The 27,299-nt window shown below is 41.4% G+C and overlaps 2 protein-coding genes across 4 annotated transcripts; one reads left to right on the forward strand and one right to left on the reverse strand.

Annotated features, from left to right (window-relative positions):
- Positions 1 to 388: 388 nt before the first annotated feature.
- LOC142384203 (YY1-associated factor 2-like) lies at positions 389 to 8,049 on the reverse strand. Of its 3 annotated transcripts, XM_075470260.1 has the most exons (5): positions 7,943 to 8,046; positions 7,476 to 7,727; positions 7,033 to 7,158; positions 1,610 to 1,762; positions 389 to 1,467 (listed from the first exon to the last, which is right to left on the reverse strand). In XM_075470260.1, exons 2-5 carry the CDS (start codon positions 7,499 to 7,501, stop codon positions 1,227 to 1,229), a joined length of 546 nt encoding a protein of 181 aa, XP_075326375.1. In that variant the 5' UTR covers positions 7,502 to 7,727; positions 7,943 to 8,046; the 3' UTR covers positions 389 to 1,226. The 3 variants fall into 3 exon arrangements, with proteins under 3 accessions (XP_075326375.1, XP_075326374.1, XP_075326376.1); XM_075470259.1 differs by having other exon boundaries at positions 7,476 to 8,045; XM_075470261.1 differs by lacking the exon at positions 7,033 to 7,158 and having other exon boundaries at positions 7,476 to 8,049.
- On the forward strand, positions 7,691 to 27,166 carry LOC142384202 (uncharacterized). Its single transcript, XM_075470257.1, has 10 exons — positions 7,691 to 8,445; positions 8,994 to 9,060; positions 12,801 to 12,874; positions 13,997 to 14,224; positions 14,379 to 14,440; positions 17,727 to 17,786; positions 18,067 to 18,242; positions 20,546 to 20,622; positions 21,450 to 21,584; positions 26,750 to 27,166. Coding segments are annotated over exons 2-10 (1,008 nt in total). The 5' UTR covers positions 7,691 to 8,445; positions 8,994 to 9,059; the 3' UTR covers positions 26,945 to 27,166.
- The last annotated feature ends 133 nt before the right edge of the window (positions 27,167 to 27,299 follow it).

A 27,299-nucleotide genomic window follows, 5' to 3' on the forward strand; every position in this document is an offset into this window, starting at 1 on the left:
AAAGGAGGGAGTCATGACTCATCCTTGCTTGTAGTTCCTCCCACTGGCCAGTGGTAGGTAGGTGCCCCTTTTCTTTTCATAATCACATCGTCATGCTATCCAAATGACCCCAAACACCTCAGTTGAAGAGTTAAATGTCCACTCCAAACGTTTCCCTATAACAAAATGGGCATCCTACCCTGACAAAACAGAGGGACCAATTGATAGAAATTGGGATTAGGCCCCAAGTATTTGCTGGATGCTCTTTATATACCCAAACATGACACTCAAATGTCAACAACTATTCTACTTATTGTAGACTCTTCCAGAAGTGTTTACTTGTAAACCCCCCCCCCAATTTTTTTAAATGTTCCCCTTTGCATCTATGTCTGTCGAATAAAGAAATAAATTAGAGATTCAAGTTTTTAATAAAAAAAGAAAAATAATTCTGGAAATGAAGTTTGAAAATTTGATCCATAATTCTTACATGATTTTTAAAAAAGAAACATCCAAGTATCTACAGTTTATTTTATTCATCATCACTTTATAATATAAACCATTCTATAGATTGAATCATGCTCGACTCTACCATGTGACGGCAAAGCTAACATAGTATAACTGATCAATATTTGTCCTCACATGTTAAGACAGTTAAAAAAAAACAAACAAAAAAAAAAAACACAAAAACAAACAGTTATTGCATCAAATGGCATAAAACGAGAGCTGAAAAAGACCAGTAACCAACAGTGTTATAACGGTGAAATGGAAGTAATGCTAAGGTCGTCATCATGAAGACAGGATGCCATTAAGTGCAAATAATGAAAATACAATTCTAAAATAAACAAAAGTTCTGAGATGACTTATTCACATTTCTTTCATAGTCCATCATTCATTTAGTGCAGCGAGGACGACCTGAACGTGATGCAGATGAAACTGCGCGCCCCCCCGCCCGAGGACGCGGCGCAGCTTCACCGACATCCAGGATTTAATGCCACTGTTGCGTTTTCAGTTGATCGTGACAGATTTTGCTGCTCCAGTTGTTCTCTGAATCAAGGTAACACATCCTGATATCTCGACTGTTTATCATTAATGGGAGGCAGTGAAAGTTTCAACCCTGAATTAGGTGAAAACTATCACATCGGACATTTAAAGTATTATTTTAAGAAATGTGCATGTTGCAGTTTAATCTCTGGTTGAGGCTGTCGGGAGTGCAGAAGAAGTGGTTGTGCTGACTCGGAGCGTGAGGTTTAGTGAGTCTCTCCATTTACTGATGATCCTTCCCCGTGGGGCGAGGAGCATCTGGACACCCCTCGTTCGGTGTTATCGGAGCTTGAGCCACTTTGACTGTGTTGGTCTGCTGAGGCGACGCTTGCTGAAGTAGATGTGGGTTTAGCTTTCTCCTTAAAGTCTGTGATAATTACAGTCAAATCCCCAACTGTGACCTCTAAATGCTGGGCGCTGCTCCTGTCTATGTTTTTTAACCTGGGCCTGGTGAGAGAAACAGACACAATAAGGTTCTGACAGCTGCTCAGACGATGCCAACTATTTCAGATGTGGCAAACCAGCAACAAGATCAAAGGCTACTGAAACTGGTGACCTCTTCAGCTTTTTACTTTTGAAAGCTCATTACCTCATATTTTTATGACTTTTCTTTTTCAATGTGGGTTCTTTGTCACTTTTGTCCTTCTCTGATTTGTCCCTCTTCTCCTTTTTGGGATGTGTTGGTGGAGCAAATTGCTGATTTACTTGCTGTGTAACCAGCTGAGAAACAGGCCGTGGCTTTCTGGAGGAGACACAAACAAAAAAAAGTTACACTTTCTGCTCACAGAACAAAGGGTGACGATCAGGTTTGTACTGATGAAATGTGCATGTGTGGCCAGATGAGTCGAGGGCTCATAAGAATGATTAAAAATGGAAATATCTGGCTGAACGTACAAAAAAAAAAAGTGTCATATTGACATCGTATTGGCAGCACACTTATCGGATCTCACCTCCGAACCGCTGTTCAATATGACACACGTGGAAAATACTGCATGTGTATCTTAGCTCTCACTAACTCGGGTAAGGCCATTTTTACATAAGAACACCAGGAATTTAAATACTCCCGAAGATTAGCTGCTACATTTGCAGATGAATCTCATTCCCTGCTGCTCTGGATATTTTCCTAGGAGGTCCAGCGTGACTGCGGCATACATTTGCGTCCTCACATGCCGCCCCTCCGGAAACATCTCTCGAACCTTTCAGGGCTGCTGTGCATGTGTGAAAACGGCTCATGCCCGAATGAAGCGATAATTAACATCAAGGTAAAAGTTACCGACTGATGAGGCCATTAATGTTCCGGATCCTTGGTCTCAAAAAAGGTTAGAGATATTTAGTATGTTAATTACAGCTACAGTTATTGTTTGGCTGGACTGCTGTCCCAGTATACAGGCACTGGTGGGGAATCAATTTATTGACTCAACTGTGTATGACTCTGCAACCGTGGGTGGCTATCTCCCCTCTTACAACTTGTTTGTGATGGGCTTTTTTCAGTTGTCCTATCAGGTCCAAGACTGACAAACAAGCTAGCAGGCAGCAAATGGGTACAATGAGCCCAGCTGAACGTACACACACACAAGAAATTCTACTTCCAGCAAAATTATCCAGGAGTGTTAGTCTAATACTAAGTGATAAACAAGTGGGTACCTTACTCAGTTACTATCTTGAGTATTAAATCAGACTTCTGTTTCCTTGTTGTGGTTTTAGATGAAGTATAGTAATGACTACGGAGGTTCAAACAAATCTCTCAAATGACTGATATAATTAACTGTTGAAGCCTCACATTAATGGCCGATAAAACTCTGGAATGATGCTTTACCTTTTAAGCCTGGAGCGAAGCACCCGCCGCATCAACATTTTCAAGACAAATCTTGAGATATGGAATGGCAGAGCCTGGTCTGGAATTCGCCTAGCTAATTTATTTACCGGTAAACTCTCGCTTTTTGTTAAGTTTAGTTTGTAGCCTGAGATCTGACCAAAAGAATGTAACACTGAAATAATATACTGATGCATTGCAGTAGATCTGATATGTACAGCAACATATCATCTGCATATAAGGATAACTTAATTTCCATACCCCATCTCCTTATACCCTGTATTGAGGGTGTTGATTTGAGGACCAGGGATAGGGGTTCTATTTCCAGAGTGAATAATAAAGGGCTCAATGGGCAACCCTGTCTGGTACCTCTAGATAGAGAAAAACTTTGGGAGCGCATTTGATTTGTAATTACTGAGGCTTGAGGGAAAGAATAAAGAAGTTGGATCCACTTAGTAAACCAAAACCAAATTTCTTTAAAACAAAATAAAGAAAATCCCATTCCACGCGGTCAAAAGCTTTCTCTGCATCCAATGAAACCACAACTTCTGGGGAGTCATTAGATGAGGGACCATACAACACATTCATAATCTTTCTTATGTTGGAAAATAAATGCTGCCCTTTAATAAAACCTGTTTGGTCGGTTGATATTAAATGTGGCAAGGGTGATTCCAAACGAGTAGCCAATAATTTTGAGAGTATTTTAATATCAGTGTTTAAAAGTGATACTGGTCGGTATGATCCACATTTTGAAGCATCCCTACCTGGCTTTAACAGAAGAGTTATGGATGCTTCATTAAGGGAGTCAGGCAATTTGCCCTGTGACAATGCATCGTTAAACATATCTAACAGCAGGGGAGCTAGCTGATCAGAGAATTTCTTAAAGAAGCAAATTGGAAGGCCATCTGGCCCTGACGATTTTCCGTTTTGCAAGGCAGAGATGGCAGCTCTAACTTCTCAAAGTTCCAACGGTTCATCTAAATACTCCCTTTGATTAGAAGATAGGGTGGGGACTTCAAAGGCATTAAAGAAATTCTGAAATAGTGATGCATCCTTCAGTGATTCCAAATTATACAAATCAAAATAGAAATTTTTAAAAGTATCATTTATTTTTAGGGGGTCTGTTGTGATTTCCCCTGTTGCATCTTCAATTTGTGATATGATCTGCGTTGCTGACTTAGATTTAAGTTGATGTGCCAAAAGATGCCCCGATTTCTCCCCATGTTCATAATATAACCCACGAGATCTCATTATAAGTCGTTCTGTTTCAGAGGTAGAGATTAAGTTAAACTGAGTTTGTAACGATATTCTCTCTTTATGAAGCGATGGGCTTGGAGAGGTGGAATGCTTACAATCCAATTCGGATATGTCATCAAGTAACTGTTGTTTTTTTCTCTTCCTTTCCCTATTAAGATGAGAAGAGTAAGCTATTATTTCTCCCCTAAGATAGGCTTTTAGTGTATCCCATAGCAATGATGGGGACACAGAATCCATTTTAATGGTTTCCAAAAAGGTGGTGATGGCTACAGAAGTTAAAGCGCAGAATGTGTTATCTGACAGTAGAGTGGTGTTTAATCGCCACTGAGGACGACTACTGTAGTTATGGTGAAAAAGAAGATCCAATAGTATGGGGGCAATGGTCTGATTCTACAATTGCGGAATATTCAACCCTCTCCACAGAGTTCAAAAGTTTTTTATCAATAAATAAAAATAAAAAAATCAATTCTAGAATATGTATGGTGCACGTTAGAATAAAAAGAAAACGTTTTACTATGGGGATTCAAATAGCGCCAAGGATCGACACATGCTGCCTGGCTGAAGAAATCTGAAAACCTGGAGGCCATTTTAGAGAGTCTGCACTTTAGGTTTGGACATGTCCAAGTTTGGATCCATAACAATTAAAATATCCCCCTAAGATCAACAGGTGGGTGTTAAGGTCAGGTAGCTGACAGACAACCCTTTGCACAAATCCAGCATCATCCCAATTAGGAGCATATAGATTCACCAATAATACAGGTATATGAAACAGTTGCCCAGACACTATAACATAACGGCCTTGTGGATCAGAAATAAAGCTAGATAAAGTGAATTGAATTTTCTTATATATTATTATTGCTGTACCTCTTGCTTTGGTTTTAAAGCTAGAATGAAATATTTGCCCCACCCAATGCCTCTTTAAGCGCAGTTGATCTGAATTGCGCAAGTGCGTTTCGTGGAGAAATGCAATATCAGTTCTCATATTTTTAATGTGAGACAATATTTTACCTCTTTTAACAGGGCCATTAAGACCTAGCCTGGGAATTCCCATGCTGCTTTGCGCTCGATTTCATTCTCACTGCAAAGTCAGCCTGGAAACCACCGCCCTTATTTTTGCCAGAGTTTGGGAACCAATCACAGAACGGGGCGGGGGGCAGCAAGACGATGACGACGTCCATGCGCTACACCGAAGCTTGTAGAGTGTTAATCCAACATGACAGCGGACACAACGTTACCGTTCGATGCAGCCTTAGAAAGTGTTTCGGAGTAGATTCACCCTAGGGTCATTTGAACCGTGACATCCAGCCAAGTTTTTCCGATATTGGCTGAACATCAGCTGAGTTACTGAGTTATCCCGAATAGCTTAGTACAAGCGCTAACGGACCCTGGCAGTATCTCCAAAATTACCACACTAAAATCACATGCCATGACACCAAACTTCTAGAGTAGTACAAATATGGTCTGTACTCACAAAACGATGCATTTGGAAGTTTGTACATAGTCCAGGAGTTTATTATTATCAACACAAGCCTGATAGCTTTTCTGCTGCTAAAGCTGCATCGACGTCACTTCTGGGAGCTGGGAGCTTCAAAGTAAGATGAGGGTTGATCTACTCCTGTAGACAACAAAGCAAGGCTGCTCAATTTCTCCATTATTAAAATAAATTCACAACTCTACAACATAAAAATTCATGTAGAATATAGCATATAGGCTTACTTTGTTGTCAATTTAAGTAGCTTAGAGCGCAAGTTTACTTTTATTTTACTTTTTTTTCTTCTTCCTCGTCGAATTTCTGTCGTCATCTGGTATAAGTGATACAATTGGCTATGAATCGCGCGCAAAGCAGCATGGGAAGAACCTGACGTCATTTGATAGACATTCGTAGCGCCCAATAAACGGCTCTAGGCATTCGTAAACCACGCCTCAAATATGAGAAAATGCACACCTAGTTCCCAGACCACCATCTCATCGAGATTGTGGACGCGTCAGCCAGGCTAATTAAGACCTTTAACGTTCCACGATGTGAATCTGACGGCTGACCCGCCAGCCTTCGCTATATCATCCATAGCCCCACAGCACAGGTTTGCATAGACTAGCGATCATGCCTGTGACACTGTGTTCTGAAGCACCTGTTAAATACGGAGAAAATGCCGAACCAGCCATAACTTAAAGAGCAAATCGTGCAGCACTTAAAGTTTGGCAAAGGGCAGTGCCACAAAAAGCTGAGTGCAGATAAAGGACCAGCCGCTGTCTCACGCTGCACTGTTGACCAATCAGAGCGGACGGTGGAGTTCAAGCGTGAAGCCTTAAAGAGACAAGACCTAAAACGGCGTTTCTGTCTGTGTTCGACAAGAGTTGCCGCAGCAACGCGCAGAATCATGATAAAATGGATGCAAGCCTATAACATAATATATCAAAACTACAATCAACAACTTGTCAAAGAGCAAAATGTGGGCTCTTTACTTTTTGTCCTGTCAGCATAGATATGAATGAAGTTGATAAGCTATTATTGAGAAAAAAGGCAATTGAGGAAGAGGACAGTAAAATGCTCAGGTCACAAGTCAAAGTCTCTGCAACTAGAGTAAAGCTTGGGTACATATATATATATAATCCTTTTGATTTCAGTCAAAGATATTCAAATTCTCACAAAAGCCCAAGGACAAATAAAGCTGTGATCAACTTAGTCATGAATGAGGAGCCCTCCAACACAATTAAAACACTATAACCGACAAGAGGCCAAGGTTCATTGCAGGTCTGTTGTAACAGTGTACACGCGATAAAAAATTCTCACCTGAGTGTATTCTATTATATATTTTAGTTTTAGCATCCCGTTAACAGCGGAGTCAAGCATGCCCGACCACGTGAATGCGGGTTACACGCAGCTGACGCTAGTTCCAGCTGTGCTTTCATCGTTACAAATTAACAGCTTGAGATAGACTTACCGAGTTGACGTCCCCTTTCTGACATCACACATCATGCACTTAAACGCCTCGGCGCTGTTCCTGAACGTGCACACGCTGCAGTCCCAGTACCCATCGTCGGTGAAGGGCTTGGATTGCCGCTTTGGCCTTTAGACAAAAAAAAAAACAAAACAAAAACAGGTGGACAGCGGCAATTTTACACCGAGAAATTTGATTTCAAAATGCGCCCGATCCATGAAAACAATCGCAGAGAGGTAGAAACGACACTAGAGGAAGCATTTTTCACCCGGAGCCAGTCGGGGAAGCACAGAGAACCGTCACACCACACAAGCAGTTGCCCCGTATTAGCCTGTCAGCCTGCCGCCATGAACACTTTACTAACACAGCTTCATCCATTGACCGAGCTCTCTGTTTACGAACGACCCGTTAAAGTCTTCATTCGGACATACCAGCGAAAGTTTTACCTTGTGGGACTCTTCTTGTCTCCCATTTTACAAAAACTGGTCTCAGAGGAGTGGAAAGGGAGCAGTATTATAGGCGAAAAAACCGCATTTAGCAGCTTCTCAGCTGTCGTGGAAACTCCTGTCGAAGGACGGTCACGTGATGCGCGTTCACCCAATTGCGTTTGATGTAATCACAACAGCCATAAATGTGACAACATCGATGAAAGCCCTTCAGTAAATTTCACGGCGTAGTAAATTACACGTCGGCAAGTCCTAATGAGGAAACAAAAGCAAAAACAAAATGCATATGAACATCTTGACTGCGATGAATGCAGAGGAGAAGTTCGTTAATTTTGGGGGGTATTTAAAAAGTCAAACGAATCGCATCGAACACTCGTAAGACATTAATCTTACAGTAACTAGAAAAAAAATGATATAAAAATAGCTAAATAAAAGAAATAACTAGCGACATATGCTGCCCTACATACATCTTTTTATGGATGTTCGTGCATTTTTCTGCAAGACAAAGCAACGCCGGACTGCATGAACTTAGCACGACTGCGGAAGAAGAGGGGACAGATGGACGACTGCGATGCCCTTCCTGGAGATCTGTTCTTAATGTGGAATGACTAGAGCTTCGAAAGGAAAAAAAAAAACAAAAACGAAAGAAAATCAAAAGAAAAAAGAATAACGATACCATGCTGTTGAACGATATATTTTTCATCAAAAGTACATACATGTGCTGAAAATCGTGGCACGTTTCTCACAGTCACCACCAGAGGGCGAATGCACCTCACATTTTAGAACTGTGCTTTTCGCCGAAGAAGAGCATGAGGAATTGGAGTGAATGGTGGTGTTTCTGCAGTATGTCTATATTCTGATGCACACGAAGGGGAAAATCAGCAAAAAGCAATACTGACGTTGCATATAGTTACCGCTCGATAGGAGGAATATGTACCGTGGTGGTGACGAGAATTGAAATAATTTTTTGGTGAGTTTCTTATGACTTCCTCATGTCCTTTAAAAAAAAAATAGCTAGCTTTGCTAACAACAAAGCTAATTAAGCTGTCTCAAACATTTATCACACTGGGTCGCACGCCAAACGTGCGATTGGCGTGTAAAGTGCAAATTTCCTTTTGTAACGTCGTATAGACTATTTATATCAGCTCCTTAGATGCTGGGATAGTTTAATATATTTTGGCTACAGAGTTATTCATCTTGTTTTCAGCAAAAAGGGGAAGGAAGCACTCACAGCGTTGTGTAGTAGTTCCAGTTCATGGGTGTTGGACGCATTAACTAAATGTACAACCTGCACAGATTTCAAATATCTTAAACAATTAAGAGCGGAACAGATTTTAAAAGAAACACAAACAAAAAAAACAGGATGTTCATTTAGGTTTTTGTTTTCCAAGTAAATATGTGGTGACGGCATTGAAATGTTGATGCTGCTTTGCTTCCTTACTGTGTTTGGATGCTGATGCTGGGCTGGGCCCACACTGAGTGATGAATGAGGGTTAACCCATTTCCCCTTTTTAATAGGGTCGAGATTCTCAGCTGGGACATCTTGACATTACAAGACGGGGAACCTAAAATCGGTCCTTCAACAGTAAGTGAAATTGATAAATAGTATTATGCACTCGCAGATGTCAAAGAAGAATTATAATAGAATGACTGAAACCGGAACAGATTTTAGACGAAAACGGTGCAAACAGAAGGCTGTGGGTGGCACTGTTATGTGACGTCCTCTTTTAACCCAACTTAAGCTTTTGAGAGCTGAGATGACTTTTGTTTGCAGTTTTAAAAACGGAATGTTTCTTTTCTTCCTTTATTTGTAATTTCAGATGCCTGGCCATTCAGGCCTCCTTTGTTTTAAGTGTGCGTTGTGTTAGATGCGATTCTTTATATTGGAAGCCCAAGAACCAGTTGGAGCAGTCTTAAGTTAAACAAAGTATTTATTGGAGGTCACAGGTCACGTATCAGCGCTGGACTTGGAGAGACAGAGTTCTCGCATGAAATCCGTCCGACCAAGTCCCGAGATCTGGAAACATTTCATATTTATGTTCACCTTTTATCTAAGAGGTTGTACCTACATTTGATGACGCATCATTGAATATTTACTCATGCTGTGAGCAGGCCATCCACCGTCTTTGTCATGTTCTTTGGATGTGATAAGCGATGTGTGTGTGAGTGTTGTTTCAGGCGTGCATCTACTGTACCAGACCTATCTGTCCTAAGAGCCGCTTTATCTGATCCAGTTATTTTATCCCGCTACGTCATCTTAAAGTGTTGGACATACATTTGCGTTGTATGAGCAGAGTGTAACGTACAAACTAGGAACATAGATTATCTAGAGAACTACAGAATATGAATACATAAAGTCTAAGAATAAAGCCAATTTATAACAGTTGAAACCCCTCATTATTTACCCCCAGGATTACATCCTTAATTAACTGAAACCCAGAAAAGTTGACTCATCTTCTGGATCTATATTTATATGACCTTTCTGTATGTAGAGGTTTAACTTATATTTGTACAGATATTAATACAGATACACTGAAACTGAAAACTGAGAAACATGGTTTGCCTCTGCAGCACTAAATGTACAACTGTTCAGTGGATATTCTTCAAAAAGTGCTTTAGATACTTTTCTGTTGCAAATCTTATCACATTAGCCACATTCAGACTGATGCGACGCAACCGTCTGCGACAGTGACGTGTTATTTTAGCGTCACACTCAACAACAAAACAAAACAAAACCTGTGAAAAGTAAGGAGAGAAGAAAAAAACATCACCAAGAAGCTAATATGGAGAGCGGGGAGGTCACCGTGTTCATGGTCTGCATGATGGTGATATTAATCATGGACGATCACATCGGGTGTCTAACATCGAGGCTGGAAGAGCACACAGAGGGAGTCAGGATCGAGCGCAGGCAATACTTCTTCGTTTCATGAAGGAAGGAGAGCAGAGCGCCGCAGACAAAGGAGACAGCGTGTAAGTTTAACTTATTAAACACGCGCCGGTTGTGTCTGTGTCGTATGAGTAAACATTTCAGCCGTTATTCTACTGTTGACGTTGAGCAGATTAGGAACATGAAGAAGCGGAAATCTGACAAGGGGCGTAGCTACCAAACACTTACGTCATCAAAATCAAATCAAATCAAATTTATTTATATAGCACATTTCATGTACAAACAATTCAAAGTGCTTTACATAAAATAAAAGCATTGCAGCAGGGAGTGGAGAAGCATTAAAAATACATAAAAGAATATAAAGAGAAACAAATAAAATCATTTAAATGAAAGTTTGATCTCCACTGGCAGTTTGTTCCACTTGTTTGCAGCATAACAGCTAAATGCTGCTTCTCCATGTTTAGTCTGGACTCTGAACTGGACCAGCTGACCTGAGTCCTTGGACCTAAGAGTTCTGCTGGGTTTATATTCTCTGAACATATCACAGATGTATTTTGGCCCTAAACCATTCTGGGATTTGTAAACAATCAGCAGGCTTTTAAAATCTATTCTGTGACTGACTGGAAGCCAGTGTAAAGATTTTAAAACTGCTGTGATGTGTTCAGATCTCTTAGTCCGGGTTAAAACTCTAGCAGCAGCGTTCTGGATGAGCTGCAGATGTTTAATGCTCTTTTTGGGAAGTCCAGTTAAAAGAGCATTACAGTAATCGAGTCTACTGGAGATGAATGCATGGATGAGTTTCTCTGGTCTTTTTGGGAGAGGAAACCTTTAATTCTGTTGATGTTTCTGAGATGGTAAAAAGCTGCCTTGGTGACAGCTTTGATGTGGCTGCTGAAAGTCAGATCTGAGTCTATCAACACTCCGAGGTTACGAACTTGGTCAGTGATTGTAAGGTCCCGAGTCTCAAGATATTTACCAACGCTGACCCTCTTCTCTTTGCTCCCAAACAGAATGATCTCAGTTTTGTCTTCATTTAATTGTAGAAAATTCTCTCTCATCCAGGTGTTTACTTCCTCCAGACACTGACACAGTACGTCTGCTGGGCTGCAGTCGTCCGGTGACAGAGACACATAAAGTTGTGTATCGTCTGCATAACTGTGATAATTGATGTTAAAGTTCTGCAATATCTGACCCAAAGGGAGCATATACAAGTTAAACAGAAGAGGTCCAAGAATTGACCCCTGGGGGACTCCACAAGTCATGGCCACTTGCTCAGATTCATAGCTGCCAATTGTAATAAAATAACTCCGGCCTTCTAAGTAGGACCTGAACCAGTTAAGGACCGCTCCAGAAAATCCAACCCAGTTTTCCAGCCTGTGGAACAGGATTCTATGATCTACAGTATCAAACGCAGCGCTGAGGTCCAACAGAACCAGTACTGAACATTACCAGAATCAGTATTCAGCCTGATGTCGTTTAACACTTTGACCAGAGCTGTTTCAGTGCTGTGATGACGTCTGAAGTCTGATTGAAAGTTATCAAGACTTCCACTTTCATTCACAAAGTCGTTGAGCTGGTTAAATACAACTTTCTCTATAATCTTAGATATAAAAGGGAGATTAGAGACAGGTCTGTAGTTGTTCATCATAGAGGCGTCTAGAGTTCTCTTCTTTAGGAGTGGCTTAATGGCAGCTGTCTTTAGTGACTTGGGAAAAATGCCTGATGCCAGTGAGCTGTTAACTATTTGTAGGAGATCACTTTCTACTGAGGTAAAAACAGTTTTTAAAAAGTCGGATGGTATTATGTCCAGAGTACAAGTGGTTGATTTCAGATGCCGAACTGTTTCCTCTAGGATTTTTAAATCAACAATATTAAATTGTGACATAACGTCAGAGTTATTTCTAGGTTTTAGACACAGATTAGTTTTCTTGTTTGTCTGTTTTGCGTGAATGTTTTGTCTAATCGTTTTGATTTTTTTGGCTAAAAAAGTCGGGAAATTTGTTGCATTTCTCAGTGGAGAGGAGGTCTGGGTTTGACCGTTTAGGAGGATTTGTGAGTTTTTCAACCATAGCAAACAGATTTTGAGAATTGTTGACATTCTTATTAATCATTTCAGATAAATGCAGCTGTCTGGCCTTGCACAGCTCATTGTTATAACTACGCAGGCTTTGTTTGTACAGCTCATAGTGAATCTGAAGCTTTGTTTTCCTCCATTTACGTTCAGCTTTCCTGAGTAATCAGTGAGTAATGCTGACCAACATGTCATTTGGGTCATCAGGCAGATAGATGAATAAATTCATGGGTTGATAATTATTTTTCACCATCTACTCATCAGAGAATTACTTTTTTTTTTGTTATTTTATCCACAGTTACAGCTTAGCTGTTCAACTCAACGCACATAAGATGACTCGATTCTCTTCTCTCTTATATTTATGTAGTGGCATATCAGCACAGTCGAAGATCAATCAGAGACGCGTATGAGGAGCAATTCCCATCTGGAGATGCAAGAGAGGTAAGGAAAGGTGTTTTAAGCTTTGAATCGCCGTGATAGTTGCTCATTACGAGTCACTTTTAAAGGGGAACTCTGGGGCATTTGAAGCGCGTTTCCATTGCTAGAGGTTGTCAAATACTGATAGTAGGACACAGAGAGGTGCAAATCTGCGCTCCCTGTGTGGAGATCGCGCTGTTCGCACAGCATGTCATGCGAGGCTAATACGTGGTGGCTAAGGGGCAAGCGCTAACCCTTCCACGTAAAACAACAACTTGCACACAGCAGAAACGTCACACCACTTTATAAACCATCCGACAATAAAGTCACAAGCCTTACCATCAAACCCATATGCATGGTTCTCACATTACTGGCATGGGGACGTTACAAAACAACTTTATAAACAGCATGTAACTCACCGGGCAGTTGTAGGCTCGCGCATGTGAAAGCCCAAAAGAGTCAATGGACGATAATCTCATAAACAAAACAATTATCTTCTCTAGAAAAACTGCGCTCAAGTATTTAAAACATTACAACAATACATGCCCAGTAATATTGTTGTAATGTTTTAAATACTTGAGCGCAGTTTTTCTAGAGAAGATAATTGTTTTGTTTATGAGATTATCGTCCATCGACTCTTTTGGGCTTTCACATGCGCTAGCCTACCAACAAGAGGTAAGTGACATGCTGTTTATAAAGTTGTTTTGTAACGTCCCCATGCCAGTAATGTGAGAACCATGCATATGGTTTTGATGGTAAGGCTTGTGACTTTATTGTCGGATGGTTTATAAAGTGGTGTGACGTTTCTGCAGTGTGCAAGTTGTTGTTTTACGTGGAAGGGTTAGCTCTTGCCCCTTAGCCACCACGTATTAGCCTCGCATGACAGGGTGTCCAAACAGCGCGATCTCCACACAGGGAGCGCAGATTTGCACCTCTCTGTGTCCTACTATCAGTATTTGACAACCTCTAGCTATGGAAACGCGCTTCAAATGCTCTGGAGTTCCCCTTTAAAGGACTGTTATTAATGTTTTATCCAGTTCTCATCACACTCAAATATGTTGAACATTTTGTATCTAAGAGGGTACTCTTGCGTTTCTGCTAAGGCCAACGTACCGGAATTTCAATGATGGTGCTTTGTCATTTCAGGTAACGGTTCATCGAATTGTCAATATTGTTGAAAAGAGGAGCTCTATGCCCCGGCAGGGTGTAGAATTTGAGAGAAGATTTGATGATGACCAGTGGTACGGTGGTCCGCGAAATTACCAGGATGCAAGAGGATATCATGGCGAAGAGAGCTATCTGCCTAATGAGCGACACTTTGAGGAAAAGCCCAGCTTCAGCAGTTTCCGCAGAAATTCCTCACCTCCCCGAAATGTAAGGCAACCCACCGAAGGTGTGGATTATGAGCTAGAATCTGTGGTGCGTGTGAAAGGTTTGAAAGCAAATCAGATCACGCTGAAATATGACTGGATGTTATGATTCCAACCCATGTAAATATGACTTACATTTTTTTAAATGTGTTTCTCAGGGGGTCCCGTACTCTTCACAATATTACGGCAGAGACGATCTGAGGCATCAGTTAAGCTCCAGGTAATTCACAGTTCCTCTTACCGGCAGCTCTCGTTTCAGCGGAGTTGTTATTTGTTGTGTAATTCCCTAGAGTGACCACTGGATGACAGCAGAGTGCTGCTCTTTGACCAGGAAATTAAACGAGATTGGCCAACATTTAATGGCCTGTATAGTTTGTGGCTTTCTTTGCTTTTACTCTTAACATTCACCTAATTGTAAATAATGTAACATTCGCTATTAAAAATTGTCACAAAAGACAAGTGGCTTTGGAAAATATGAGGTTTACAGTGCTGCGCAAAAGTCTCAAGCCACCCCTCATTTCATGTAATTGGCTTCCACGGAGCCAGTCTTTTTCTCCCTCTTTTAAAGTTTTCCTGAGCGATAGTCCCCCAGGCTCTTCGAAGTTTTCTGTAAACTTGGCATAACTCGACACCTTGTGCAGTGTGATCTTAAAACATCTGAAGAAACCAGGACAAGTGGAAGACAAAAGACGAAGTGGTAGTCCTAAAAAAGGACCTGAGAGATGCATCCATCTACTGTTCACTGAAGCCCCATTTGAAATGGTCTCCGTGGAAGGGTGGCTGTCAAGAACCATTCCTAATAAAGGGAAACGGGGAGAAAAGGCTCATGTATTCCACATTAAACAAGAACTGGACTGAAAATCATTGGCAACGGGTCTTATGGAGTTCTGAATCCTCCCCAAAGCCCAGACCTCAACATTATTGAAGCAGTAGAGAACAAAAGGCAGTTTCCAAGAAAGTTTGTCTAAGAGGATTCAGGCAGTGTTGAAGAATAAAGGTGGTCATACCAAATTTGACTTTGAACGTCATCAGAATTATTTAAACTTTGTTTTTGACAACTTTTTATTTTTTTTTTATTTTTCATTTTTTAATGTTTGAAAAAAATCACTGCACCCTTTTCCTATTTTACCGGCCATCTTTATAAAGAAATTACAGTTTTGCTCGAGATTTTTGCACATCACTGTACAAGAGAATCATATTTCAATTACTGACTAAAATGAGACCCCGCTCAGAGCAACCAGGTCCAGCAAGTTAGAACGACTGTATGAACAGATATTCATCTTTTGCTCACGTGTTTTACATACCGACAGCTTTTAGGTTCAGTCCCCCCTTTCCAAGCGTCGTACGAGGCTAAAAAAAAAAAAAAGGGGACAAAGGGCACTAGTGTCTACTCCCTCAGCCAAACCCCCCCAACCCCCAACCTTTACCCCATCCTGGGAGGAAACACAGCTGGACCTCTCCCTCTTCAGTCAAACACCCATGGGCACATCCCACATACATATATACCTTGTTTCTTTCTTTCTTTCTTTCTTTTCTTTCTTTTTTTTTTTTTATTTATATATATTTTCAAGCTCGAAATCTCCTTAAAATCTATGTGCTGTGGCAGTGCTTGATTATTTATTTATATTTGTTACTTGGCTGCATGTTTGCGGGATTTGAAATGTGTACAGAACCCATTAAAAAGCGTTTGGCCATCCATATTGGCAGAGGGTCGTGTAAGGTCTTAAACCCTTAGCTTCACTAGAAATCCAGCCTCTAACAAGCAACAATATTCACACATTTTTAAGCCTGTCCTAAAACAACCATCCGGTGTCTTCATGTTTACCAAAGCTGTCTTGGCTTGTTGTTGTCATTTCTCTCAAAAGTTCTTTCCTCGTATGTTGTCGTCGCTTCACAAAGTTCACACAGTGAGGATATTAAAAACGCACAGATGTTGTGGGAGGGAAAAAAACCCCGTAAAGTTAAATTAAAACGATGCAGCGATGGTCAGTGTAGTCCCCCTCCTCAGAAGTCATGAGGACATGTATGTGTATGGTTTAGAGAAATGTTCTCAGGCCCATGCGCGGCACGATGAATCAGAATCACGATGCAGTGCTGCCTGAGGGTCTTATGCATCGCTCATTAAGTACACGTTGTCTGTCTTGTTCCTTGTGTTTCCAGATTTCCCTAAATTCTTAACATTATATATATATATATATATATATATATATATATGAATCCCCCGAGTCTGTGCAATTTTTCTCTACTTCTTTTAATATTCAGATTTCATTGTCTTTTATTTGTGATGGAAAATGAGTGCGCGCCTCGTCTGAAATCAAAATATGGGAACATTGTGTATGTTTTCTCATGGAAGTCGTTCCTGACCTTCACGTCTTGTCTCAGCCCAACAAAGAACACTGTGTGAGCTGAGCATCTTCTCACGGAAGCTGACAAGGTCGCTCGATAGCTGCACTGTGTCAGATTTGTTATCAAAATAAGGACACAAGGAATAATGCATGAAACGCAGCTTAGTTGCTCTTCTCTTGTTAAGAAATGAGAACATTTCCACAACATCTAGTTTTATCCCGTCTCTTTTTTTTCTTTTCCTTTTGTTTACAAATTTGCATTGTTTTAATGCTCTTTGTACATATTTTACTGCTGGTTGCTTTTATCTGTGTTGTTATTCACTTGCATCTTTAAATATTTATGTCCTTTTCTTTGCCTGTGGTCTTTTATTGCTTTATAAAGCCCTCTGTGTTGCATTTAGCCTAAGAACACACTATATAAATAAAGATGGATTGAATATGAAACGTTATTCATAAATTGTTGAATCATTAGCCCACACAATCTTTTACAAAGCGATGAACCCCTCTGAGATGAGACTGCTTCCTTTGGATGTTCTATGTATTTTTTCACTTTTACACAACAAGTCAAAATTGACTGATACTTCGAGAAAAAAAAACAAAAAACCCTACATATTCTTAGTGTCAATAGGGGTTTGGATTATATCCAAATCATTGCTTTGTGCCTTTGTGCTTTCTTCACATTTCACACAATTTCCAGTTTATTTGGAAGCACGGTTGCGCCTCCTGAAAGGCAATTTATTGTTTAGTAAATGGCAGGCAAAGTCTTAGCTACTTCAAACAGACCGTGATGTCGTAAAAGTACGAGGCCTTGTTAGACCTGCTTTTTGTGCAAGATGTGTTTTGAGTTCAAGCAGAGGTCATAACAGCCAGGTGCCTTTGGGCTGTTTAATGCCTTTTAGATCTAAAGGATGTTTTTCAGATGCTTTGAATTTGGATAATGGTGATATTTAAGGGTAACGAACACTGAGTTGTGCCTCGGACCGTCGCATTACGCAAAAGAGTTCTAAAAAAAAAAAAAAAAAGATGTTACATGGTCCAAAACACACTTTCTAACTTTATCTCCATATTTAGGCTCAAGCAGGGAGCTGCTCGTAACTGAAGACGGATCACAGTGAGGGGCCGAATCTGTAATCTGAATCTATATTTTTTCCTGTTTTGCAGGAGCAGCAGCAGAGCTCAACATTTCCGCAAGAGAGGTCGAGGGTCAGGCGCTCCTCAGAGGTTGGTGCTGGGCAAAAACACGTGTGTCCCCTCACGTCCAGAAAGTTTCCTAGCTTCCATTTACATTAACAAACTCCTTACCCTTCTTAAGAATACGCTGTCTGATTTATATATTATTATGTTTTATGAATTTAAAAATGAGGGGAAGGCAGCAGTAAGCTTTAAACCAGACTTGGTTTATAAAAAAGCATCGAATAGAGGCAATTGATAGATGCTCCCAACACAAATTATACAGGAAAGGCTATCTGGATTTAGGGGATTGTGTCTGTTATTTTTATAGAGAGGACCATGAGGACTACAGGGCCTCTAAGTCTTTGGTAATCACACGGGAACGCTCTCCTGTAAGAAGGGGAGCCCAGCCACCTCCGACTGCCCGCTCGGGATCAAACGCCACCAGTACGAGCGTCTCTCCCGACAAGGACAAAGGCCACCCCCACCAGCAGACACAACAAAAGCGTAAGTCCTTCGTCCTTCACGGATGTCAGTCAGCTCCGGTTAATGGATTTGATAAAGCCTCACTCGCAACCTGAAACTGAACAGGCTGACATTACTCATTCCCTGCAAATGCAGCAGCGGCGCCGTAATCCACATCCGCACTTTGAATGAAACCAGTTTCACACACCTTGGAGATCCCACTGCTATCTGCGTCCGATTTTTGTTTCTTTCACATACTTCAAAGGAAAATCCACAACAGGCTGAGAAAAGCCTTGGAAAAGTCAAACTTGTGTCAGTCTTGAGTGAATCTGTCTTTGATTTTAGATTTGCGCACAGACCTGCCATTAATGGTCTTGACCGTGTGACCTGGTGGACTGATGGATTTTATGACTTCTAATAACAAAGCACCTCTTTGAACTACCTGACACTTGGTGATTGGCCCCAGCGAAAAAACAGCTAACAGCATGTACACAATGGGAGTGCACCAGAAGGATTGATAATGTACACTTCCCTAATAAAGCGTTAGTTTTTGCTCTGTAATGACAGCGGTGGAAACAATTTTCTCTTTTTTTTCGAAGGACGTATGTATAATTAAAACGACTGAAGGAATTAAGCCATTCCAGGTGAGGCATCTGTTTTTCAGAGGAGGCGTGTAATGTGAGGGGTCAGGGTGTGCTGCAACATGTCAGGATGTTAATTACACAAACACCACACACACACACACACACACATCTACACTTTTAGAGGCTGGGAAAAAAGGATACTCTTGGTTTATTGGGCTGGTTTGGCTTTGGATTCAGAACCTGACCTTTTCTTTAGCGAGAAAGTAGTTAACACGCTGACTTAACGATGTCTCTGGATTTTCTGTTGTTTTTTTATTTTTAAGCTTTCTAAACTTGAAATGATTGGATTCATTTTTACAGTTATCAGACCTAAAGGATGTTATTCATTCATGAGTTTAGTATGTCCTAAGATTGAGTTGCTTTTGAAAATGAAAAGCCAGTCGGGCCTCCCACCTCCGCTCCGATCTTGGATACTAATTAGGTCAGCACGGCTACGAGCACAAGCACACGAAAGTGGGTTTGATGACAGCGGAATGTGTGACAGACGTTGTTGCAGTTGTTTTTATCCGTGATAGATTATTGCTTCTGGTACGAAATATGCTTTGTCACAAGTGTTTTCAAGTCACGGTTTTGTGTGATAGCAGACTTTAAGGATTTAGACTTACTGGTTGGCTTTGGAAAAGCGTTTTTATCTAACCGTTACGCCTCAGTTTAAGTTGCAGAACACAGCTGTTTTCTAAAACCATTTTAACGTGGAAACGACAAAACTCTGCTGGTTAGCCGTATGCTGAATATGGCAAAGAAAGCAGGGTACTTCAGGAGAAATCTAGTGTGGGAAATTGGGTTTTTCTACAACCCCTGTCCAAAATAGATCAACAGAATTTCTGATTTACATGACGCAGGGGTGCTCCTGAGTCCTCCGCTGAGCTGAACTGTGTCCCAGAAAACGAGAGAATCACCTCCACACGATGTCACTTTGCAGAGAATGGGGTCTGTTTGCTATCAGTCCGTCTAGATGACAGCAGGCTGTTTTTCACCAGCTTTATTAGCGAAGGAACAGCTGTAACAGCTCGGAACCATTGTGCCTTTTCAGTGACATGTCACTGTATTGTTTGGTTGACGCAAGCCTTGGGCTTGTTTATGCACCCAACCACAATATCAGTGTATCCAGATGTGATGCAGTCTTGGTGAAAGTGCCATCTGAGGACCACAAAATCAGAGGGATTCAGATGAACTTTTACCTCTGATCACTCTGATTACTGCAAAACATTTCCAGCAACTCAAAACCTTTCTGCCAAATGAGGACGGCATTTCAATTTCGGCACACCAGAACTGCTTAACCACTTTTGTAGGACGCTCAAACAATTGAAGTGCACGAAAGCCCAAACAACTGTGATTTATAGACTTCTGCCTCCTCGCAGCGCTATGTCTCGATGATTGTTCAGAGATATATGAGTGGTTGTTTGATGTTTGAGGATAAATCAAAGCAGAGCTCCCTTCCCAGTTTTGTACGAGTATACTGCAGTTAATGCGGCCTGTGTTCCAGACCATGACCCATCAGGACGGTGCCCCGGGCTCCACTTTAATACAAAGGAAAGTTAATTAAAACAATGCTGCGGCCACCCTTGTGTATTTTTTTTTTCTCTTCCTCTGTCACCTACTTTTTGTAGCGGTTTGTCAGAGCTTTGTGTTCACCATAACTATGTGAGGATGGCGGTCTGCTTTTCAGCTCATTGCTCTTTCGTGATGTTGTCTCCGTAGATAAACCCAGTGTGGTATCGAGCCACACTCCCAGCAGCTCTGTGGAGGAGTCTCCTCACAGTTCGGTATCTTCAAAGGTAATGCCTGGATTTTAGTCATGCTACATTTGCAGTAAATAAAACCCAATTAATTAGCACCAGCCATATGGCACATGCTCCTAATGTGACGGTAGGAAGATAAACCCCTCTTAATGTGAGCCATAACTGGTGCCACTTGCACAGATATTCTGCAACTGCATAAGAATGATCACATTTGTATTTCCAAGGCACACTCTAACAAAACAGTTTGCTCCATAATGCTTATTTCCAAAAGAAATGACACACTGTTGTTGCCTGATATGCTTTCCGTCTTCATGTGGATTGAGATGGACGTTCAACAGAAAAGTATTACTTCCATCTTTGTGTCCTTACGAAAAACATCTAGAAAGTGTTTGCAAATTACATAACACTAATGAGTTATGTAATTGTTATAGCTCACCATAGGTCATCGGGTCTCTTTAAGTTCACTAATAGTTTTTAACTACATGATAATGTGGTGGTGATGTCCCTTTGATTGAGAAAAAGTGAAATGAAAGTACCTTGTTTTCACCCTTGTGCGCCAAAAAAATGGCAAAAAATATCTGTGTTTATCCAATTATAGGTGTAACTGTATTTGTGTTTGTGTTACTGTGATCTTAGGCTGTCATCATCTTGTGTACGTCACATATATCACGAGGATTGACTCTGTGTGGCACCTCATGCCTGCTTATCATTGGCATGCAGCAAGCATAATGACACACATATGCAAACAAGAACTCGGCACCTGTAAAAGAGCAGAGTTGTCTCTATTTGAAACACTTTGAAATCGGAGCCAGTTTCTAAACTCGGCGACCTTAGCTCTAACCCTTAACCTTTGGCCTGCCCAGGCAAACTCTTCAGCATCTGTGGCGGAGTCTGAGGAAGCGGCGGCTGCCAGCATGGAGCCAAAACAAAATCCAGAGGAGGACTTAAAGACTCGCCGGTTGGAGGCCATAGAGGCTAAAGCTCTAGAAATTGAGAAGGTAATGATATTTGTTCCAATTTTGTGAATCCTCTTGACCCGTTTTTGGCTAATGACTTAACATAACTTACTCTTAACTGTCAACTTTGCAAGTCTTTCTGCCTTTATTTTTGTCTGCAGGATCTTGAAATGCAGAATAAAGTGTTTTTTTGTTTTTTTTTTAGCTGAAAAAGCTCTTTGGTTGCTTTCACAGTGGGCTTTTGGGGCCGTTGTCCATCTGAGACACGAAGCGCCATCCATGCATTTGACCGAATCCGTGTAGAAAATATTTTGCCTCTTCTGTCGCCAATAAACACCAGTGACCCAGAACCACTGGAGACCAGGAAGGCTCGTGCCGTTACGCTCCATCTGCTGGTTTTACAGAGGGTGCTCAGTGTTCAGTGAATCACGAGCCGTTCCAAATATGGTATGTTTTGGGGCAACAAGCTGATGTAATAGGTGTTTAAACATGCCTTAGTTTGCCGCCCATGATATTTAAGAAACCGCTTTTGTTGCCAAAAAGGAGGATGAATCAGCAGAAAAGTCCTCAGCTCCTCAGGTCGTGACGCCTCCTGTGGCCTGCTATTTGGAGTTGCACTATTTCCCTCCTCTTCATCGCGTTTCACTACAGTACCACTTATCTGTTCCCGTTAAAGCGGGGCAGGAATTGCCCTGCAGGATGCAGGCGGCCCACCCACAGCGTGGTACATCTCTTGGCATTAGTGCTTACCCTGCCATTTTCAGCTTCTTCTACAGGCGCGGTGAGAAGCAGAAAGCCCAACTAACATCTGCCCCGGGCTCAGTTAAACACACACTGATCTGTTGCTGTTGGAGATTGCCAGATGGGAGCAGATCAGGTGGTGAGGCAGAGCAAACTAGTTTGAAAGAACTGCTGCAGTTCAGTTGGTGTACTCTACCTTTTTTTTAATTTATTTTTTTTATGTCAAATTGGCTTTTTCAGCAAAGTTTTGGTACTTTGTCTACATTATAGTTTTCATAGTTGTGAGAGTTTAAATTTTTTTGTACTTGGACCTTTTCGGATTACACATACATCTGCAGCTGTTTCAGTTATCGACCAAGTCAAACAAATTCACTCGCAGTTTACTTCTTGGCTCGTGACATTGGTTGTCACAACGTGCTTCAAAAATCTAAATGAGCAGCGCATCACTGTTCACACTTGCGATTGCCATCAGTGCAGTTGGCCAGCGGAGCTGTGTACTCGGCTTGAGACTGACCACAGAGCAAATTTGTGAAAACAAGAGCAACGACACAAAAAACGATGCAATGTAGCTAAGTGCCTGGGAATGATTTTCAGGGAAGACCATTCATCATCTCAATCAGAGCAAATGAAACATATCCATTTCAACTATTAGCCCCACCACTGAGAGGTCCGGTTTGCAGCTTGAGTGATTAAAATGGCTCTTTTAATATCCACTAATGTGTACCAGCCCTCAAGTCATTACCCTACTTCCCTTATTATGTAGAACCCCTGCCTGCATCAGCACTCATTTGAACAGACCCTCACTGAATATCCATGTGAGAGCCGTATGTATAATCTCACTCAAACCCTGAACCTTCCACCCCCCCACCCCCAAACTGGTGCTCAATCGAACACTCCAGTTGGCATGTTCACAATTTGGACCTCCACAAACATCCGATTTGGATAGAGGCCCATTTTTGTGGCTCCTCTTTAAGGCTCCTAGTGTTGCCGGTCCTCCCTGTGTGGCCTCACAGTATCGGGCTGTAAGATCAGCTCATGGCTAACACTCCAAGGGGAAAACCTGGGCAGAACCTTGCTGCAAACTTTTGTCACAGTCGAAAGCGAGTGCTCAGGTAAAGAAGTAAACATTTTCTTTCTTTGTTCCTTTGTTAGGCTGCAGAACACAGAAAAACTGTACGCTGATGTTTTAATCTCACACAAATGCACATTTTGTACACGCTACAGCATGTGCAATCAGAAGAAAAGCCTTGATTTCATAGTTCATGTTCTGGCTTCTTTTTTCCCAAACCTATTTTGAAGCTTTCAGTTGAGTAAAACTGTGTCAGGGAGATAATGAAATGAACATAAAATCACTGTCAACAAAGACTGTTGCTTGGAAGAAAGCCGAGGAAGGTTTTGTTTGGATAAATGGCAAACATAATCAACCCTAAAGTCAGTTGTTGGGGGGGTGACGGTTTCTGGGATATCCACCACATGTTTGTGTCTCATTTAGCCTCTTATTTATGTTTCCTCTGACATCGTAAAACCCGAAACTTTATTTTTCCTTCTACCAAATGGTGCTTTATTTATTTTAATTTTTCTTTGTTAAAGCCAGGAGGCGCAGTGGTGTGAAAACCGTTTAAGGTTTGCTTGCATTGAACTGAAATGAGTTGACAGAAATTGTTCAGAATGCCCCCCCTCCCAAAAAAATAAATAAAATGGGACCGCTCATATTGTAGGAAGACGTACACTGTTGATTGAAGCTGACCCTGAGCTCAGCTGGCCACACGTGTTGTGAGTGTCTCACTTCCCTGTGGTCACACTGAAGACTGTCATTACGCGGGGCCGCAAAATTCGCTTGACAAGATCTGCAGACATGAAAGCATCTGCGTGAGTCCAAACATCTCCCACAGTCTGGGATATTTCTGTCAGAGTTGACTTGACTGGCCTTCCTTTGTGTGTGTGTGTGTGTGGGTGTGTTCCTATTGCTATTCAGTGTCAATAACCTGTATTTGCTGTAATTTAGTTATAATAGGTATTTTACCCTCCTGCAGCATAGCCGGAGCAAATACTGTTTGAGACGCATGTTCCGCAGCACAGACGAATGAACGCACGGAATCGAGTGAACGATCTTAACACGCCGCAGCTAATTCCGCTTGGGATCATCAAGGGGAGAGAGGAAGGAAACGAGAAGAGCCAGAGTGGCTCGAGGCTGTGCTTGTTTTTTTTTTTTTTTTTCTAATTCATCGTTGTAATTATCGAGTAGAGTTTGAAATGAAAAGCATTAACTCTCTCCTACCAAGATTTGTGTGAAGTTTACCAGTTCGCACAGTCTTTTCCAGCCCACGGTGGCCCACAGACCTTTCACCGTAGATTAAGGTAGCCGCGGGGCCTGATACATGAAACCAATGAGAAAAAGTCTGAAAGTATGATACCACTCGCATCCCTCAGATGCTGAGTTCAGAGACATTCCCGGCTCCTGTGGACTCCCATTCAATCAGTGCAAACTTCTCACATGAAAAACTTAGCCAGGAGATTTTCCCAAAAGTTGCCATGGTGCTGATGGCTCGATTCGCTTCTTGCGATCAGTGTGCTGGTGGTCATTTTGAAAAATATTTAGATGTTTAGGTAGGTCTCAGGCCTGAAAGATGCACATTTAGCTCAGTGTGACTGCAGCTCCGTCTTTTCTTGCCACAAAAATACCAAGATTTGGATGGCCGAACTCCCAACTTGAGGCTGCAAAGCAATGGTTCATAAACCAGCGTTTGACGTCAAGGCGGCTTCGTCGACATCTTATTATACGCCGTCTATGCTCTGGCTCCAGTCTAACGCACACACATACGGCCCTACACACATATATCTGGGATTTGTTTTCCCTCCCCTTCAAGTAGTGTCCTTATTATTTTTCTTTTTAGGCTTTTGCTAAACACGGGGACCTTTCTTTTACTGGTAAACACAGTGGATGATTCCCATGTGGTGAGCTGCTTCCGTCCATATTGTTCCACGTTGAATGTCAGCGTTTTTGTTTCTTTTGACTTTTTGTGTATTTCAGTTCCCACCCGTCTGAGCTCTCTCTCACATTTTGATTGTGTTTCTAAAAACCTCACAGACGTACAGTTGGTTCACCTCCTTTTCTCTCCGCAATAACATCCAAAAAAAATATATATTGTCACAACTTTTTCTTACATGCGAGGTCGTAGGATAGCAGATTTAAAACTGCACTCGTATTTATGCTAAATAATGATGGATGGACAAGCTCGATTTAGCCCAGACACACATGACCTAATATGTATCTGGGCAAAGAAACAGGAATTGTGGCTTTAAAATTCCTCTTCCTGTCAAAACCCTGGAATATAAGAGTTTAACCGGTTAACCTCACAATCACAATCGGGGGTAGAGAATTGAGGCAGAGCCCATACTGCTCCTTGACCTGCTGGTAGAGCCTTAAACCTCTCAGGGCTGTGGCTTTTTTTTTTTTTTTTTTGTATCCCCAGGTGATAAAGATGTTGCGAGCTTGCACCTGGAACTCTTAATAAAGAGCTTAACAGCCATTTTGGGTCAGCAGTAAAATCTGAGAGGGATGTGAAAGCCTGTTGCAAAGTGGTGTGAAAGAATGCTACAACACCACCAAAAAACTCTTGACACCTCGCGTCCCTTTTTCTTATTGGACACACGTGCCCTTGAATAGGCTCATGTACTCATTCACACACCTGTTTCGTGGAATACATCAGTAAAACCAGAGCTGGGTTCATTAAGTTTGAAGTTTGACAAGAGTCGGTTCACAGAGTCCAAACAGCTGTCTGACACAGGTCTGTGCGCGTGTGTGTGTGTGGTCAGTTAAAACTTTGGTCTTTGGGCCATTAACACAATACATAAATTGCCTGTGCTTTTTGTGATACAGGTGGGTTTTTCTGTCTTGTTTGCTGACCGTAAACTGTGTTTGTAATGTTTTATTGTTAACATTTTTGTTTCTGTGCTAATATCATCAAATTTGGACTCAGATTTGGCAAGGCTAATGGCTCCCAACTGGTTCGGCAACCTTGTGTATACTTGTGTTACTCAGTCCCGGTTACACTTTGAGAGTCAGTTTTTAAAAGATACTAAAATCAAGTCATTATGTTTCTAGAATAGTTCTAAATTGTCTTGGAGTATGCTGTGGATACGCGTTGGAGAAAATTTAACCATGAACTTAAGCAATTAATTATCTTACAAAACAAATACATAATTATTTACTTGAGGTTGCTGCTCCTGCCGAGTGTGTAACACAACTCACTAACCTTGGTTTATTAGTTGTATGTAACCCATTTTTGCTAACCACGAACGAGCAAAAAACGAGTTTTAGTGTTCAGCCTTTAAAGTAAAGGCACAGTTATGCCAGTGGAGATATTCATAATTTATCTGTATTGCGCCTTTGTTTTTCCATCACGGTTCACCTCATTGTGTCAAAATGAAAATTTGGATTCATGATGCGACTGTCTGATGTGCAGCATTACAGGCAAGACTGCGAGACATTCCGCACAGTGGTGAAGATGCTGGTGGCAAAGAAACCCGGTTTGGAAAACCTGCTGCAAACTTCACTGGATGAGAACCTGTTGGAGATCCAACAGCACTGCCTCAATGCCCTTAAGAGCTTCATAACGGAGCTGGATGAGATACTGGAGCAGCCGGAGACCTCACCATAACGTTCGCATTGTGCAATGCTGAGGTGACACTGTGGACTGTCGCCTTGCTTCTGAAATAAGTGGAAAATTGTCACAGTGGAGTTCATTTAACGTATGTATCCAAAGTTTTTCACTTGTAACATTTTTATTGTTTTGTGTCGTCTAATAATAGGGATTTATTATAAAAAAATATAAAATAAAATAAAAAGCAATGTGTAATAAAATGTTGATGGGGGGGGGGGGGTAAGGGAAGTAATAAGACTAGATTTGATAACTGATGAAACATGTTACAGTTAAAATACCTACAGTATTATGTGTAGCCATTCCTTACAGAGGAATCCTGCTGATCAGAGCACTGGCAGATAACTTGGGTAAG

Source organism: Odontesthes bonariensis, chromosome 7, assembly GCF_027942865.1.
Source record: "Odontesthes bonariensis isolate fOdoBon6 chromosome 7, fOdoBon6.hap1, whole genome shotgun sequence".
Lineage (NCBI taxonomy): Eukaryota > Metazoa > Chordata > Actinopteri > Atheriniformes > Atherinopsidae > Odontesthes > Odontesthes bonariensis.